Consider the following 15,652-nt stretch of genomic DNA (forward strand, 5'->3'; position numbering starts at 1 on the left):
AATAGACCAAGAGGGACAACACTAACTTTGTAGTCACAGGAGGGGCTACCTCATCACGTGACCATGAGCAACGATGACCGATAAATGACCGCTATACTTTCACAGTTTAATTTCAACTAGGGCTGTTTATTCATTATTCAAAACAATACATCGAGGTTATTGCAAGATTTGCTATGAGCAATCATGATTAATGGCAATTTCATAATTTGTCCAATTTGAGCTGTTATGTACGATTATTTTTTTTACCCAAAAATAATTACAAGAATATTGTCGTTTTCATTTTGTCCAAAGTAACGCTTTGCCATATCAGGTAAATTGATAAATAAATGACGCCTCTTGCACTGAGATGCAGTGCCTTAGGCCCGAGTGGCGCAGCGGTCTAAGGCACTGCATCTCTCAGTGCGAGAGGTGTCACTACAGTCCCTGGTTTGAATCCAGGCTGCATCACATCCGGCCGTGATTGGGAGTCCCATATAGCGGCACACAATTGGCCCAGTGTCGTCTGGGTTTTGCCTGGTGTAGGCCGTCATTGTAAATAAGAATTTGTTCTTAACTGACTTGCCTAGTTAAATAAAACCTCAAAGTCAACTTGTTTTTTGTTGTTGTTTTGTGGCTTTTAGAGAGTAAGAAAAATACACATAAAAAACAAAAACAATAGAAACAAATAAATAACATAACCTAAAGATACAAAAATAGACAAACAGACAACATAAAAACATAAATGAAAAAGACCTTTACTCATTATACAGATCAGACACACAACAAGCATCACACTGCACAGTCACAAAGATCAAAGGTCAGGAATGTGAAAAGACTACATATAGCCTCCATTGACATTGCATTGTTTTTAGCTGTATAGATAATGTATGTTGGATGTTTTGAGTGTATTTTGAACGCTTTCATACAATGCCATTAAATAAAAAAAATTGTGCACTACAATTACAAAATGTTAACTTGAGTTAACATGATGAACTCTGACCTCGCTAATTTGATAAAAAAGGAGACATGGAGCTCTAGCTTCTCTGTTCTTTTCACTGGGCTTCTTCCGACTGTCACTGACCAACATATGAAGACAGGCGCCCACCTGCAGCAGTAACACTCTGAATGGATGGCTCAGAAATTAGTGATTGATTTAGCCTGAGAATAATAAATTACCTTTTTACAGAATTTGCATTTCCACGTGTAAACATGTTAACACCACCTTTTTCACATGTGAGGAGTATAGCACTATTTCACCACCACATGTGAACTTGCAATTCCACATGTGAAAGATAGATTTTTCAACGAGGAGTTTTCTGCAAATGTGATTTTTACATGATCGTTTTCTACATGTGAAAATGCAATTCCATATGTGAGTGAAATTTTCACGTGACGTTTTCTTACGTGAGTTTTTAACATGTGAAACCGTACAATTCACATGAGGTGAAAACACGTTTTTCTTCTTACATGTGAAAAGGTGGTGTTTCTACATTTAATACACATTAAAATATGGTTTCACATTTGAAATGTAAGCTCAAAATTGTGAAAATACGATTTTCACATGTCAAACTACAAATTTGACGTGTTTATTTTGTAAGGGCAGACAGGCCTTCAGCTAAAACAGAGTAAGGAGAGGGTAGGGCAGGGGTGGGGAGAGAGAAAGTGTTACGTCCGTTGTCGGAATGAGACCAAGGTGCAGAGTGGTAAGCGTACATCTTTCTTTTATTAGATGAACACCAACAAAACAACAAAACACAAAACCGAACGTAACGTTCTGCAGGCTTCACAGCAGCTATTCAAAAACAAGATCCCACAATCACAGGTGGGAAAAAGGGCTGCCTAAGTATGATCCCCAATCAGAGACAACGATAAACAGCTGCCTCTGATTGGGAACCATACTAGGCCAACAAAGAAATATAAACATAGATTTGTCCACCCAAGTCACACCCTGACCTAACAAAATAGAGAATAAAAAAATGCTCTCTAAGGTCAGGAAAGCCATCGTTATTTTCCCTGTTGTACACCAGAAATGACAGTGGGGAGACAGAGATTCTGTGCAGCTATGATCACATGTAGAGAGTACCACAGAAAGAATCTGCTCACCCTCATAGTCCCATCATTCAACTCTTCCATTTGCTTGTTGTTTCATAACATCAGGTACGCACAGAGATCCAATGACTTGTGGTAAATGTTGACCCTACACGCTCATGCCGTTGGTGAGAATGACAATGACAGAACTGATGTGGAATACAGCACAGGAGGTTGGTGGCATCTTCATTTGGGAGGACGCATTCGTGGTAATAACTGGAGCGGAATTGTATAAAATACATCAAACACATGGTTTGACGCCATTCTATTTGCTCCGTTCCAGCCATTATTATGAGCCGTCCTCTCCTCAGCAGCCTCCACTGGAATACACCAAGGGCAATCTGAGTTTTCCAAGGAGGGGAGAAGAGGAGTGGTAAAATTATCTATAGATTATAAATTATTATCCATTAGTGACGTTTGATTGGATATGCAGACCACTACACTTCATGTATTTACTGAGGATGATGTAGGCTAACCTCAATGCTTTGGGTTCACACTCCAGGTACTTCTGTATTTACTGAGGATGATGTAGGCTAACCTCAATGCTTTGGGTTCACACTCCAGGTACTTCTGTATTTGCTGAGGATGATGTAGGCTAACCTCAATGCTTTGGGTTCACACTCCAGGTACTTCTGTATTTACTGAGGATGATGTAGGCTAACCTCAATGCCTTGGGTTCACATACCCCAAGAGACTTGCAGCTGCAATTGCTGCAAAAAGTGGCTCTACAAAGTATTGACTTTGGGGGGGTGAATAGTTATGCACGCTCAAGTTTTCAGTTTTTTTTGTCTTATTTCTTGTTTGTTTCACAATAAAAATTATTTTGCATCTTCAAAGTGGTAGACATGTTGTGTAAATCAAAAGATACAAACCACCAAAAATCTAATTTTAATTCCAGGTTGTAAGGCAACAAAATATGAAAAATGCCAAGGGGTGTGAATATTTTTGCAAGCTACTGTAGGTCCTGGATGGCAGGAAGCTTGGCCCAAGTGACGTACTGGGCTGTACGCACTACCCTCTGTAGCACCTTGCGGTCGGGTGCCGAGCAGTTGCCATACCAAGCGGTGATCCTATTGCAATACAACCTTCACTCCTCCCCCACCCACTCTCTCCTCCCCTACTACTCCCTCTTCCCCCACTCCTCCCCCACCCACTCTCTCCTCCCCTACTACTCCCTCTTCCCCCACTCCTCCCCCACCCACTCTCTCCTCCCCTACTACTCCCTCTTCCCCCACTCCTCCCCCACCCACTCTCTCCTCCCCTACTACTCCCTCTTCCCCCCCATCCTTCCCCTAAACTGTTACATTTCCTCAGTACATGACAGGAAATTCTAAATGGATGGTTTTGACTCCCACACGGTTGAGTGACCCTGTATATACAGCAGCTTACAGTGTCTTTGAAAAGTATTCAGACCCCTTGACTTTTTCCACATTTTGTTACGTTACAGCCTTATTCTAAAATGTATTCAATGTTTTTTTTCTTTCTTTCAGGGCCTCCCGAGTGGCGCAGTGGTCTAAGGCACTGCATCATAGTGCTAGGTGTGCCACTAGAGAACCTGGTTTGAGTCCAGGCTCTGTCGCAGCCACCCGCGACCGGGAGACCCATGGGGCGGCGCACAATTGGCCCAGTGTTGTCCGGGTTAGGGGAGGGTTTGGCCGGCCGGGATGTTACTGTCCCACGTGCACTAGCGACTCCTGTGGCGGACTGGGCGCAATGCACGCTGACATGGTCGCCAGGTGTTTCCTCCGGCTGGCTTCTGAGTTAAGCTGGCACTGTGTCAAGAAGCAGTCAGGGATGCAAACTGCTGAGGGCCCAAAAAGGTGACACTTTTTTTTTGTTGCACTGAAACATACAAAACAATCCCTGCTAGGGGGAAATACAGATTTTAACTAATTAAACAACAACAGAATATGATCTACATGATCAGTCTCGGTGTGTAAAATAAAAAGTGGCTAATGTGAACCTAACTCACAACTAAAAAATGTAAAGATAGCAATCTAATGTTATTTGTTGACTTCCTGCAAATGACACTCAAGTCTTGAGAAGAAAAAAAATACACTAATATTGCAGTTAGCCATGACAGCCTTTACAATAGAACGCTTGTTGCCACGACAGCCTTTACAATAGAACGCTTGTTACCATGACAGCCTTTATAATAGAACGCTTGTGACCACATACATAAATATTGCACTTGGGGGAAAAAACATCTTGAAGTAGAAATAGAATGAATCAAACAGTCATTCAACTGTTATTCTATTATAGTGGCCACTATAGACATCGATCAAGTGCACAAGGCTACATGTGTGCAAAAATAACATTCAATGAGTAAAAAAAATATATAATCCCCCTCACTCACACACACGTGTTACTGTCAAGTTCAACACAACAAGAACAATATCTTTGGGCTACACTGCACATTATTACATTGTATACTTTCTGCCAGTGGACATCTGTTCTACAATGTGCCAGCAAAAGTGAGAAAGTGGGAAAGTGTGTGTTGTTCCTTTCACCTCTATAGTGGCATCCAGCTTAAGCCAGGCCCAGCTCTAACTACACTTGATCCCTGAATCCACTTGTTTAACAAGCAACGCCTCATTTTCACCTAATTCTCTCATTCTGAAAATTAACCACATACTGTAGAGGGAAAACATTAGTTAACAGATAGTGGTTAGTTCGTTAGCTAGTTAACATTTCCCACAGATTGCCGGGGTCCAGTAAGCAACTAACGCATTATAACTTGAGGAACGGCAAGGAGTCGTATACCAGTTGATACTGTAGCGAATTGGTTAGGTTACTAATGTCAGCTCATCTGATGTTGTAATGTTAGCTAGCTAACGTTAGCTGTCTGACTTCATTAACAAGCTAATTTTCACACCATAAACTCAATTATTTGATCAGATGAGTTGGCTAATGTTGCTCAACATTTCTCTGGCTAGCTAACGGAGAATTCGATCCAGCGAGCAAGATACTTACCAATGCTAATACTTGTTCCACCACTTTCGCCCTCAACTTAAAACTTTCTAAATGCCAGTTGTTTTTCGGTTACAGCTCATGAAGTACGCTTCCCTGGTCAGGCTTCTCACCTAACGTTACCTCTTCGTTATCGTTCAGGGGGACGTGCTGCTGTAACTGGCAAGCTGCCTTTCCAGAGCTCTCGCTGATGCTGTAACTGGCAAGCTGCCTTTCCAGAGCGCTCGCTGATGCTGTAACTGGCAAGCTGCCTTTCCAGAGCTCTCGCTGATGCTGTAACTGGCAAACTGCCTTTCCAGAGCGCTCGCTGATGCTGTAACTGGCAAGCTGCCTTTCCAGAGCTCTCGCTGATGCTGTAACTGGCAAGCTGCCTTTCCAGAGCGCTCGCTGATGCTGTAGCTAGTAAGTTGGTTGTCTCTTCTCTCTTCAGTCAGGTGCTACGCTGCATTCTGTTGTTATGTCAACGATTGGCTGAGCCTTGGATACAGCCAGTATTGCTCCAAACGCGCATCACTCGTTCGCTTACAGCCAGTAGTGATCCAACCCCCCCTCCAAACCTTTCTCATTGGATCTACACGAATCACATCGGTCACCTATTTTGGATTCAAAATGGTCTAATTTGCATCCCTGAGCAGTGCAGCTAGGCTAGGTTGCTCTTGAACTTCGCCTCTCCCGAGTCCATACAAGAGTTGCAGCAATGGGACAGGACTGTAACTACCAATTGGATACCACAAAATTGGTGAGAAAAAGGGGTTAAAAAAAATAAATCATTAAAAAATCCTCATCAATCAACACATACTACACCATAATGGCAATGCAAAAATATATTTTAAACATTTTAGCAAATGAAAAAAAAGAAAATCACATTTACAGACCCTTTACTCAGTACTTCGGCAGCGATTACAGCCTTGAGTCTTCATGGGTATGACGCTACAAGCTTGGCACACCTGTATTTGGGGAGTTTCTCCCATTCTTCTCCGCAGATCCTCTCAAGCTCTGTCAGGTTGGATGGGGAGCGTTGGTGCACAGCTATTTTCAGGTCTCTCCAGAGATGTTTGATCGGGTTCAAGTCCGGGCTTTGGCTGGGTCACTCATGGGCATTCAGAGACTTGTCCTGAAGCCACTCCTGCATTGTCTTGGCTGTGTGCTTAGGGTCGTTGTCCTGTTGTAAGGTGAACCTTCGCCCCAGTCTGAGGTCCTGAGCGCTCTAGAGCAGGTTTTCATCAAGGATCTCTCTGTACTTTGCTCCGATCCTGATTAGTCTTCCAGTGCCTGCCACTAAAAAACATCCCCACAGCATGATTCTGCCACCACCATGCTTCACCGAAGGGATGGTGCCAGGTTTCCTCCAGACCTGATGCTTGGCATTCAGGCCAAAGAGTTCAATCTTGGTTTCATCAGACCAGAGAATCTTGTTTCTCATGGTCTGAGAGTCCTTTAGGTGCCTTTTGGCAAACTCAAACTCAAAAGGAGTGGATTCCGTCTTGCCACTCTACCATAAAGGCCTGATTGGTGGAGTGCTGCAGAGATGGTTGTCCTTCTGGAAGTTTCTCCCATCTCCACAGAGAAACTCTAGAGCGCTGTCAGAGTGACCATCGTGTTCTTGGTCACCTCCCTAATCAAGGCCCTTCTCCCCTGATTGCTCAGTTTGCCAGCTCAGGAAGAGCCTTGGTGGTTCCAAACTTTTTCCATTTAAGAACGATGGAGGCCACTGTGTTCTTAGGGACCTTCAATGCTGCAGAAATGTTTTAGTACCCTTTCCCAGATCTGTGCCTCGACACAATCCTGTCTATTTATTCTACCCTCGAAAAGAGTCCCCTTCTTAAGCTTAGCAGATCGATTGAACCGGTACAGCTACTGTTGTGTTGAAGGTAGGTACAGTAATAGTGACTGAAATTAGTAAAACTGAAATATAGAATGAAAATAACAATGAGTATGACTTATTGTATGCTAACTGAATATTAGGCTTCGTTGTACATGTATACATGTTCATAAACACAGAAATATGCAGCATTATGCATTAAATCAGAAGTAAATAATTCTCCAAAACATGACAAGATCAAATGCACTGAACAGATGTCCATGTGGCTATCAAGATTCATGAATCTGTACAAAATATCATCATGAATGGAATGCCAAATATGTTATGATTAATTTTACTTACAGACAATACTTCTACAAAATGATAGCAAGAAGGATGGAGTTTGATAACGTCTGCATCTCCACAGAGTGACTTTCACCATTTCGGAATGTAAACAATTCTACTTCTACAAGGCTCAGCACATTAAACGAACAACACACTTCAACACAGGACAGTGGCCCCCAAGTGGTCAACAATGGAATGACATGATCCCCTAAAGGAACTCAAACCCAACTACAGGGGCCAGAACAGTATTTGTTTATTATATCTAATACATTTGCTAAATCTAATACATTTGCTTTATCATTATGGGGTATTGTGTGCAGATTGCTGAGGATTTTTATTTATTGAATCAAATTTAGAATAAGGCTGTAACGTAACAAAATGTGGAAAGAGTCAAGGGGTCTGAATACTTTCCGTAGGCACTGGACATACTTTCTCGTGTTCTTCTTATTTATATTTCTTGTGTGTTTTTTTTCTACTTTGTAGTGTAATATTTGTATTACTGGTATAGATTACTGCATTGTTGGGTTTAGAGCTTGCAAAAAAAGGCATTTCAATGTACTTGTGCACGTGACAATAAAACTGGAAACTTGAATAAGGTGTCATTACAGACAAGTCTTATGAGGCACTTTGAGTCACAATTAAGCTGAGTCACAATTAGGCTGAGTCACAGTTAGGCTGAGTCACAATTAGGTTGAGTCACAATTAGGTTGAGTCACAATTAGGCTGAGTCTCAATTATGCTGAGTCACAATTAGGCTGAGTCACAATTAGGCTGAGTCACAATTAGGTTAAGTCACAATTAGGCTGTTCTTGCCCTAGAAACTTCTCATAAAGAACAGATGACTGATTAAAATACAGTCAACTGGTGTCCTAGGTTTATATTACACAAACCCATGACCATCCACCAACATATTATTCTTCTGAGTGGAGAAATTAAATGAATTAGGTCTCACAATTTCCAATACGGCCCTAGAAACAAGACCATGACAAAGACTGAGGCGCAGCTCATTAAACAAGAATATGATGTCCTTTTCCCATGTATCCCCTTTCCTCTTAGATAGGAACAAATCAAATTAGGGGAGAGCGTCACTCTTACACAGAACCTCCATGTTCCTGTCTTTTCATAGTGACTTCTCTGCAACACATGGATTCCTATGTAGTCTCTAACTAAAATAAATGGACCATGAGATGAGAGACCATGAGATGGGCGGATGGTGTTGATTACACCAAGCATTATGGTAAATACAGTAAATTGATCACATGTATTGCTATATATTCTTTGAAGGTCTGTCCATGTTTACATGTTCTATATCTTACCACTCAAATGTTTATGTCAATAGACTACCCTGTCTCCCAGCTACCGCATGGGTTTCATATTCTGAAATCACTTCAATCAGTGCTAACGATGTTGCAGGGAGCTAGATGTTATCATTCAGTGGTCTCTGATTGCCTTAGCTCAGCCTCACTGGCATTCTGATTGCCTTAGCTCAGCCTCACTGGCATACAGCTCATGCACCTGTACAGTTGGGGAGAATTCCACATTTGCTCACTGCTGCCCTCCTGTGTTTAAATATCACACTGCTGAACACTTGCCTTCGTTCAAAGAAATGGTTGTTTATCTAAAGCTGGTTGCAGGGTTGTGTTCATTAAGTACCAAATGGACGAGAACAGATTGAAATAGGGAGGGACTTCCTGGACTTCTCCAATAAGAAATGCTCATTTTCGTTTGTTTTTTTTCCATTGTAAAAACATTTTAAAACGTTTTGTGTCGTGTGCCCTAATGATCAACATCCAGGTGATTAAGGATACCTCTGCTGTAGTTGTTCCGATGAATACGCACATTCACATGATTTTAGAAAAGGTTCTCCCCTGCATCCATACGTGACCTTCATGAGGATTAATGATGATATCCAAGCACTCCAGCCTGCCATGTTAAAAGCTGTTGCAGCTTAAGAAACAACGGTTGACTCTGATGATGAAACTGTTGAGAGGAAGCAAGTTATGTATACAGTATTTGCATTTGGTCTTGCCTAACAGTTTGTGTTTGTGTATTTCTCTGTCCATTCACTTGCCCCTTTTAAAAAGTTAGAATTTACAACAGCACTCAATGAAGAGATTTGTTGCCCTATGTAAGCGGTCCACTATCACAGAACAAAGCCTCAGACTCAGACTCTCACTGAATAGAGCCCTAGACATGTTTTCCCCATATACAGAAACCGGGAGGAGACTCGTAAGTGCATGTAATGTTTTTTTTTTTAATCATTTTGAAAACATTTACAACTGTTTAGGACAAAAAAAAGGTTACAAACAGAATTGACCTGCAGTTTGCATCCATTTCAAAATGTTGCATAAATAAAACTCATATTTATAAATATCTCTTTTATAAACATATAAATAGTTTTTAAAACATAAATACATTTATGCGGAATGAAAGTACACGAATGTACAGCAGCAGCGACAATATACAGCTTTGCGGTTTCTAGTTTTTCCACCCTTATCCGCCATTTTGTATTGTGTGTTGGTCTTTATGTTATACATATGGGTTGGTTTTATCATTGTTGTCTCAGTCCTTGAATATGTTGGTCATGTTGGCTTTTCGTACCAAAAATCGGTCACTTTTAGGCAATTTTCCTCAGGCGAGGACCAACTTAATCCAAGTTGTCCGAACCCATCGTCTGAATGCTCTGGGAAGAAAGAAGAAGAAAAGACCTGGTTAGATGGATCTGTTCACAGAAAGCTTTAAATATATAGATGTGTTCACAGAAAGCTCTAAATAGACGGATCTGTTCACAGAAAGCTTTAAATATATAGATGTGTTCACAGAAAGCTCTAAATAGACGGATCTGTTCACAGAAACCTCTAAATAGACGGATCTGTTCACAGAAAATTGGATATAGATATGGACACAAAATAAAGCGGATCACCTGTCAGTCTCACTAAAACAAACCCTCTATCCTGTCAGTCTCACTAAAACAAACCCTCTATCCTGCCAGTCTCACTAAAACAAACCCTCTAACTAAACAGTCTCACTAAAACAAACCCTCTAACTAAACAGTCTCAATGCACACCTCTGCTCCAACCAACCACAGTCCAGCCCTTGCCTCTCACACAATCCTTAATTGACTGCCCAATACTCCTCTCATCTCCCACAAGGGAGGAAGAGAGGTGTCTGCCCAAGAAACATACACACTTAGTCACATACTGTATAGACAGTCTGAGCCACAGCGTACGCAAGGCGCCACACCAGCCCCCCCCCCCCCTCCTCCCCCAGGCAGGATTTCACTGTTAGCCACACACAACCACATGAAGGCCAAGCACCCTGCGCTAACGCGTTTCACCTGGTTTCCTCATTGCCTCATTCTGCATACCGCCCCTTTAATGTTCTGCTTTTTCTTCTTCTATCTGAGCAAAAAGGAAGGGTTTCCTGGAACATTCCTCCTAGGGTGCTGTGTGTGTGTGTGTGTGTGTGTGTGTGTGTGAGAGATGTTTTCTGTGAGTGTGTCCATCTACAAAGAGAGGAACCTGCTCTCTCTCCCTCTCTCAGTTTAGTTGTTCCTCTCCCTACCTACTAGACTGGTCGATGACTTCATAATTGGTCCCATAATCCATTCTGCATTATCAACGGCCTTTGGCCTAACACTGACATCTACATGTAGATCTTATTGTCAGGCCAAAGGCCGTTGATAAAGCAGACTGGATTGTGGGACAATTATGAAGTCATTGACATGTCCTCATTGTGTTCACATCTGTCCCATTAGGCCTTCAGCCAACAGCTATGATTACTTATGACGATGTCCTGCAATGTGTATGGACTTCCTAAGGCCAATTTGATCGCTTCCCACAGACTTCAAACATTTCAAGAGGGGATTCGTGATCTCATTTTACGGGGCTTTTGTCCTCAACATTCTCTCTCCCACTGTCCCACACAGGAAATGCATATGCAGATAGCACATAGATGGACTGCTTGTAAAAGTCAATTTGGAGTTGATTGTTCATGATTTCAATCAAGAAGCAGATGCATTTGTAGGTCCATCCCTATCCTTCTTCCTAATGCAGTCTTAATAAGATGTGTTTGTGTTAGTCAGTAGGCCTAAACCAAAAGGATTAGCCTGTAGGATTTATCCCTAGTCTGAAGTTTGAGGTCAGGCACGTGTCGTACACAGATAAGAGTCTACCTGTCCCATTTCCCTCCCACGCGCCAAGTGATAGGAGTCTACCTGTGGTGAGCACCTGTCCCATTGCCCTCCCACTCGCCAAGTAATAGGAGTCTACCTGTGGTGAGCACCTGTCCCATTGCCCTCCCACGCGCCAAGTCATAGGAGTCTACCTGTGGCGAGCACCTGTCCCATTGCCCTCCCACGCGCCAAGTGATAGGAGTCTACCTGTGGCGAGCACCTGTCCCATTGCCCTCCCACTCGCCAAGTGATAGGAGTCTACCTGTGGTGAGCACCTGTCCCATTGCCCTCCCACTCGCCAAGTGATAGGAGTCTACCTGTGGTGAGCACCTGTCCCATTGCCCTCCCACTCGCCAAGTGATAGGAGTCTACCTGTGGTGAGCACCTGTCCCATTGCCCTCCCACTCGCCAAGTGATAGGAGTCTACCTGTGGCGAGCACCTGTCCCATTGCCCTCCCACTCGCCAAGTGATAGGAGTCTACCTGTGGCGAGCACCTGTCCCATTGCCCTCCCACTCGCCAAGTGATAGGAGTCTACCTGTGGCGAGCACCTGTCCCATTGCCCTCCCACTCGCCAAGTGATAGGAGTCTACCTGTGGAGAGCACCTGTCCCATTGCCCTCCCACTCGCCAAGTGATAGGAGTCTACCTGTGCCGAGCACCTGTCGCTTTGCCCTCCCACTCGCCAAGTGCCCTTATTGGTGGTGGAATAATATTTTTGTTGTATACATTTTTGTCGTTGTTGTTCGTCAAGTTCGCCACCCCTACCCGTCCGTTGGTGGCCTGCCCTGTACGGAGCTCGCATGCCCAGAATCCAAACATGCATGGCTTGAGATGCGGTGACCGGTCGATCGCGTGTAGCTTGCTACTTAGTTTAAATATCAACAGTACTGCCACAGCAGCATAACATTTGATTGACACTGAATAACACTTGCTTTACATAATCATCAATATTGGATCTGGTTGGCTGCTACGCGAAACGGAGAGAGGCAGAAAGACAGAGAGAGGAGCCGCTGCCCTTCCGATCCTACTCCATCCCTTCTTCTGTCAGGAGTTGCACAGTTAGTCTAGACTCTAGCTAACAAGACACTATGAGTTAAAATAGTATGAATACTAGGCTATATTATGAAGTCGTTATTTAAGAATTTGAGAGCATTGAAGATAAGTCACAACATTTTAACATTTTTTGAGCATAGGCCAATTTATTTCCGCAACAACACACTCATCACAAATGCAAGCTAGTTACAGTGCCTCCTAAACGCATGATTTACATCGGGAGGGTGGGCTATCAGCGGATCATTGATGTTGATGATGAATGTAACTCTGCTAGTGAGCTAGCTTGATTTTTATGAATATCGAGAAATGAATGAACGTATTTTTTATTTATTTTGAGGACCTGCCCCCTGAAAGGTCTGGTCCAGGTTGAGAAATTGCAACATGTTGCCAGTCTGACATGTTCACAAGGGGCCACCTCATCACCTCCACGAGCATACATTTATCCTTAAATAAAGGTTAAATAAAAATGTAAGACATGTGTATTTACTGCAAACTGTTCAACGCAGTCAGTAGTCTATGGGTGACTCATCTGAAATTCTCACAGGAGTTACAATGGGGATTTTGTAGTAGGCCCAACGGGCTGTTCTGTGTGGCTCAGTTGGTAGAGCATGGTGTTTGCAACGCCAGGGTTGTGGGTTCGATTCCCACGGGGGACCAGTACGGAGACAAAATGTATGAAATGTATGCCTTTACTACTGTAAGTTGCTCTGGATAAGAGTGTCTGCTAAAATGTAACTGTCCTCAAATTAGGTTGTTTTCCAATGGTCTTTAAAAAAATATATATATATATATTACATTCGCCTGTTTGTCTCCCATCCTAATGTGGTGGTGATGTACGTTCCTCCTGATTTATTAATCACAGGATGTGCAATTGCGCGTGGAGAAAGGGAGATCGCGCGAGAGGTTAGGTTACTTACCAACAAGTCTTGAGATGCCTTCTCTAACAGCCCATGCCGCTAATGGTGCCTATCCTGTCCATTTTGTGTCCGAAGCAGCCGCTCCGGGCCGCGGATCCTTTCTTGGTGTTTGCTTTGTGTTTCCGTGCGCTGGGCTGGTCGTTCAGCAGTCGCGCCCACATGGCCTTGGCGCGAGTGTCCATGCGCAGGTCTCTCAGCAAGCGTACCCGGGAGCGCACTTTTTCCAGCCTCTGCTCTCTCTCGCCCGACGCCATGAACTCCGACAGTTCCTCCCCCAGCAAACTTCTGAGAGACTGAGATACAGAAACAAGAGACACCCGCTTTAGATAATACATTCTCTATGGAAACGACTTGTGTAAGCACCTGTCAGCAGATTGCTCATCTGGGAATGATTCTGATTAACGACAAAATCTGCGTATTCGGGACATCAATTGCCTACTTCGCCAAACAGTAAACTCACTATCCGGCACTTTTCCCAACACTTTTGTTTTCAACTGGCCTTATAAATGTATTTATGTTCCATATCAAACCTTTCCGCAATTATAGGCTAAATCTAGTAATATCAGTGCTGTCTACACTTGACTCATGGCGGGAAGAACCAAAAGACAGGTCAGAACACGTCGTGTAGCTACTAAATTAGCTACTGAATAGAAATCACATAAAATTCTGCAATTAATTGGGCCGTCCTTTGAAACCAAATCCTAAATGTGTGTGTGGCCATGGGCTACAGTTGCGCTTTAACACATAGGAAACGGTGTGTAGCCTATCCTGTTGCACATTCGTTGAATAAAGCGATAAACACTGGTGAGAAATGAGTCTCCCAGTCCCGGGGATTATCGGACGCAGCTGGAAAGACAGGTGCGCATACAGTGGAATACCCACTCCGCACAGAAGTCAGTTCGACGTCTTGTTTTGATTTACATTTGGTTGAGTTGTCAACTACCTTGAATTCAACGTGATTTTTTAAATATTTTTTTAACTATGTCATTGTATTTAGGTTTAAAGTTGGGTAAAACAATTACTAAATTCCCTTACATTGATGACTTTTTGCAAATCCAATCAGTTTTCCATGTTGATTGAAGGACATCACAATGCTTTTTGTCGTTGAAATATTTGCGCTATGAGTCTCTGGATGGCAGATGCGCTTTTTCTACGGGTGGGAAAGGGATGTTTTCTGGTTTAAAAAACACGTTTTCAAAGAAATGTAAGATTGTTTGCCTTATATAGCCTACTAAGTCAACATGTATTTTACGTAGGACGCGCAAAAGCTAATTTGGGTAGTCTACATGTAAAGGTCACTGTGTCCTCGTATCCTATGTCCACTCGAGCGCTTCTCAAGACGCACGCTTGGGTACCAGCATGAATATAGTCAGCCTTATGCAATTAAGTAGCCTAAGTGGCTGTAGGTTCGCCGTAGGACACAGTATCTATCCATATATCGCCCTGATCGTTTTTTTTTAAATAAAAAAAGCAAGCATTTCCTTCCAGTAATAGCCTATGCGTACGTTAAGAAAGATACAAACCTCTATCTTCAATATGAGCGGTGTAATGTAAATGCAATGGTCTTAGTATAGTATATAGTATAGCCTAGGCTATATATATGATACATAGCCATTGATAGTCTGCATACCAAGATATACATGCCCAGTAGTCTATACACTTGCATCTGTTGTTGATGTTATTCGGGGCACCGTAATGTGAATAATATTAGTTAAGCTATAGCTGCGCACCATGCATATATAGTTCTCCAAAGATTCGCATTCCACTGACAAATTACAGCGCTCACATCAATGAAGTGACCTCACCTTCTGTTGCGCCGGTGTCAGAGGCTTCGCCCCTGTCCGCAGTGAAAGCAGGGTGATCATAAGTCCACATGCCACCAAATGTGAGATGTTCATTCTGTTGTTGTAAAGGTTTCCTCTTTGGCGAAGTTCAGTATACGATAAATGATATTGGTTATTTAACCAATTGGTTCTCTGTCTCTGCGTCGGTCTTTACTCCAAGCTTCCCAAGTGCTACTCTAACTCTCTGAATTACTACTCACCGCTTTATAGCCAGCCGCTGGTGATGTCATGACAACCTGCGTAATGGTCTTCCTTCCCCCTCGCTCTTGTACCTTGCCAATTTCGTTTTTTTTCTTCTGCATAGGCCTACCTGCGTAATCTATTGAGGAGCGCGTCATGCTAAATTATGAATTAAAATTATTACGGACACTGGTCATTATGGCTTAAATTAATGAAATAAAACAAACAAAAAAACCCATTACATTACAGTTTCACCATGCATCACTACGACTGGTTTGCCACCAAAACAGTACTTAATTG

General features: G+C 42.8%; 1 protein-coding gene across 1 annotated transcript; it reads right to left on the reverse strand.

Moving 5' to 3' along the window:
- Nucleotides 1-9,417: 9,417 nt before the first annotated feature.
- On the reverse strand, nucleotides 9,418-15,369 carry LOC115151481 (C-type natriuretic peptide 4). The gene is made up of 3 exons (XM_029695455.1): nucleotides 15,134-15,369; nucleotides 13,329-13,621; nucleotides 9,418-9,866 (listed from the first exon to the last, which is right to left on the reverse strand). The coding sequence occupies exons 1-2, from the start codon at nucleotides 15,224-15,226 to the stop codon at nucleotides 13,352-13,354; spliced, it is 363 nt and encodes a 120-aa protein (XP_029551315.1). The 5' UTR covers nucleotides 15,227-15,369; the 3' UTR covers nucleotides 9,418-9,866; nucleotides 13,329-13,351.
- Between the last annotated feature and the right edge of the window lie 283 nt (nucleotides 15,370-15,652).

The sequence above is a fragment of the Salmo trutta genome, chromosome 17, assembly GCF_901001165.1.
Source record: "Salmo trutta chromosome 17, fSalTru1.1, whole genome shotgun sequence".
Taxonomy (NCBI): Eukaryota; Metazoa; Chordata; class Actinopteri; order Salmoniformes; family Salmonidae; genus Salmo; species Salmo trutta.

Coding starts and splice junctions, on each gene's coding strand:
- LOC115151481 (XM_029695455.1), bottom strand. CDS start 15,226: ATGAACATCTCACATTTGGTGGCATGTGGACTTATGATCACCCTGCTT. Junction 13,622..15,133: donor TGACACCGGCGCAACAGAAG/GTGAGGTCACTT, acceptor TCTGTATCTCAG/TCTCTCAGAAGTTTGCTGGG.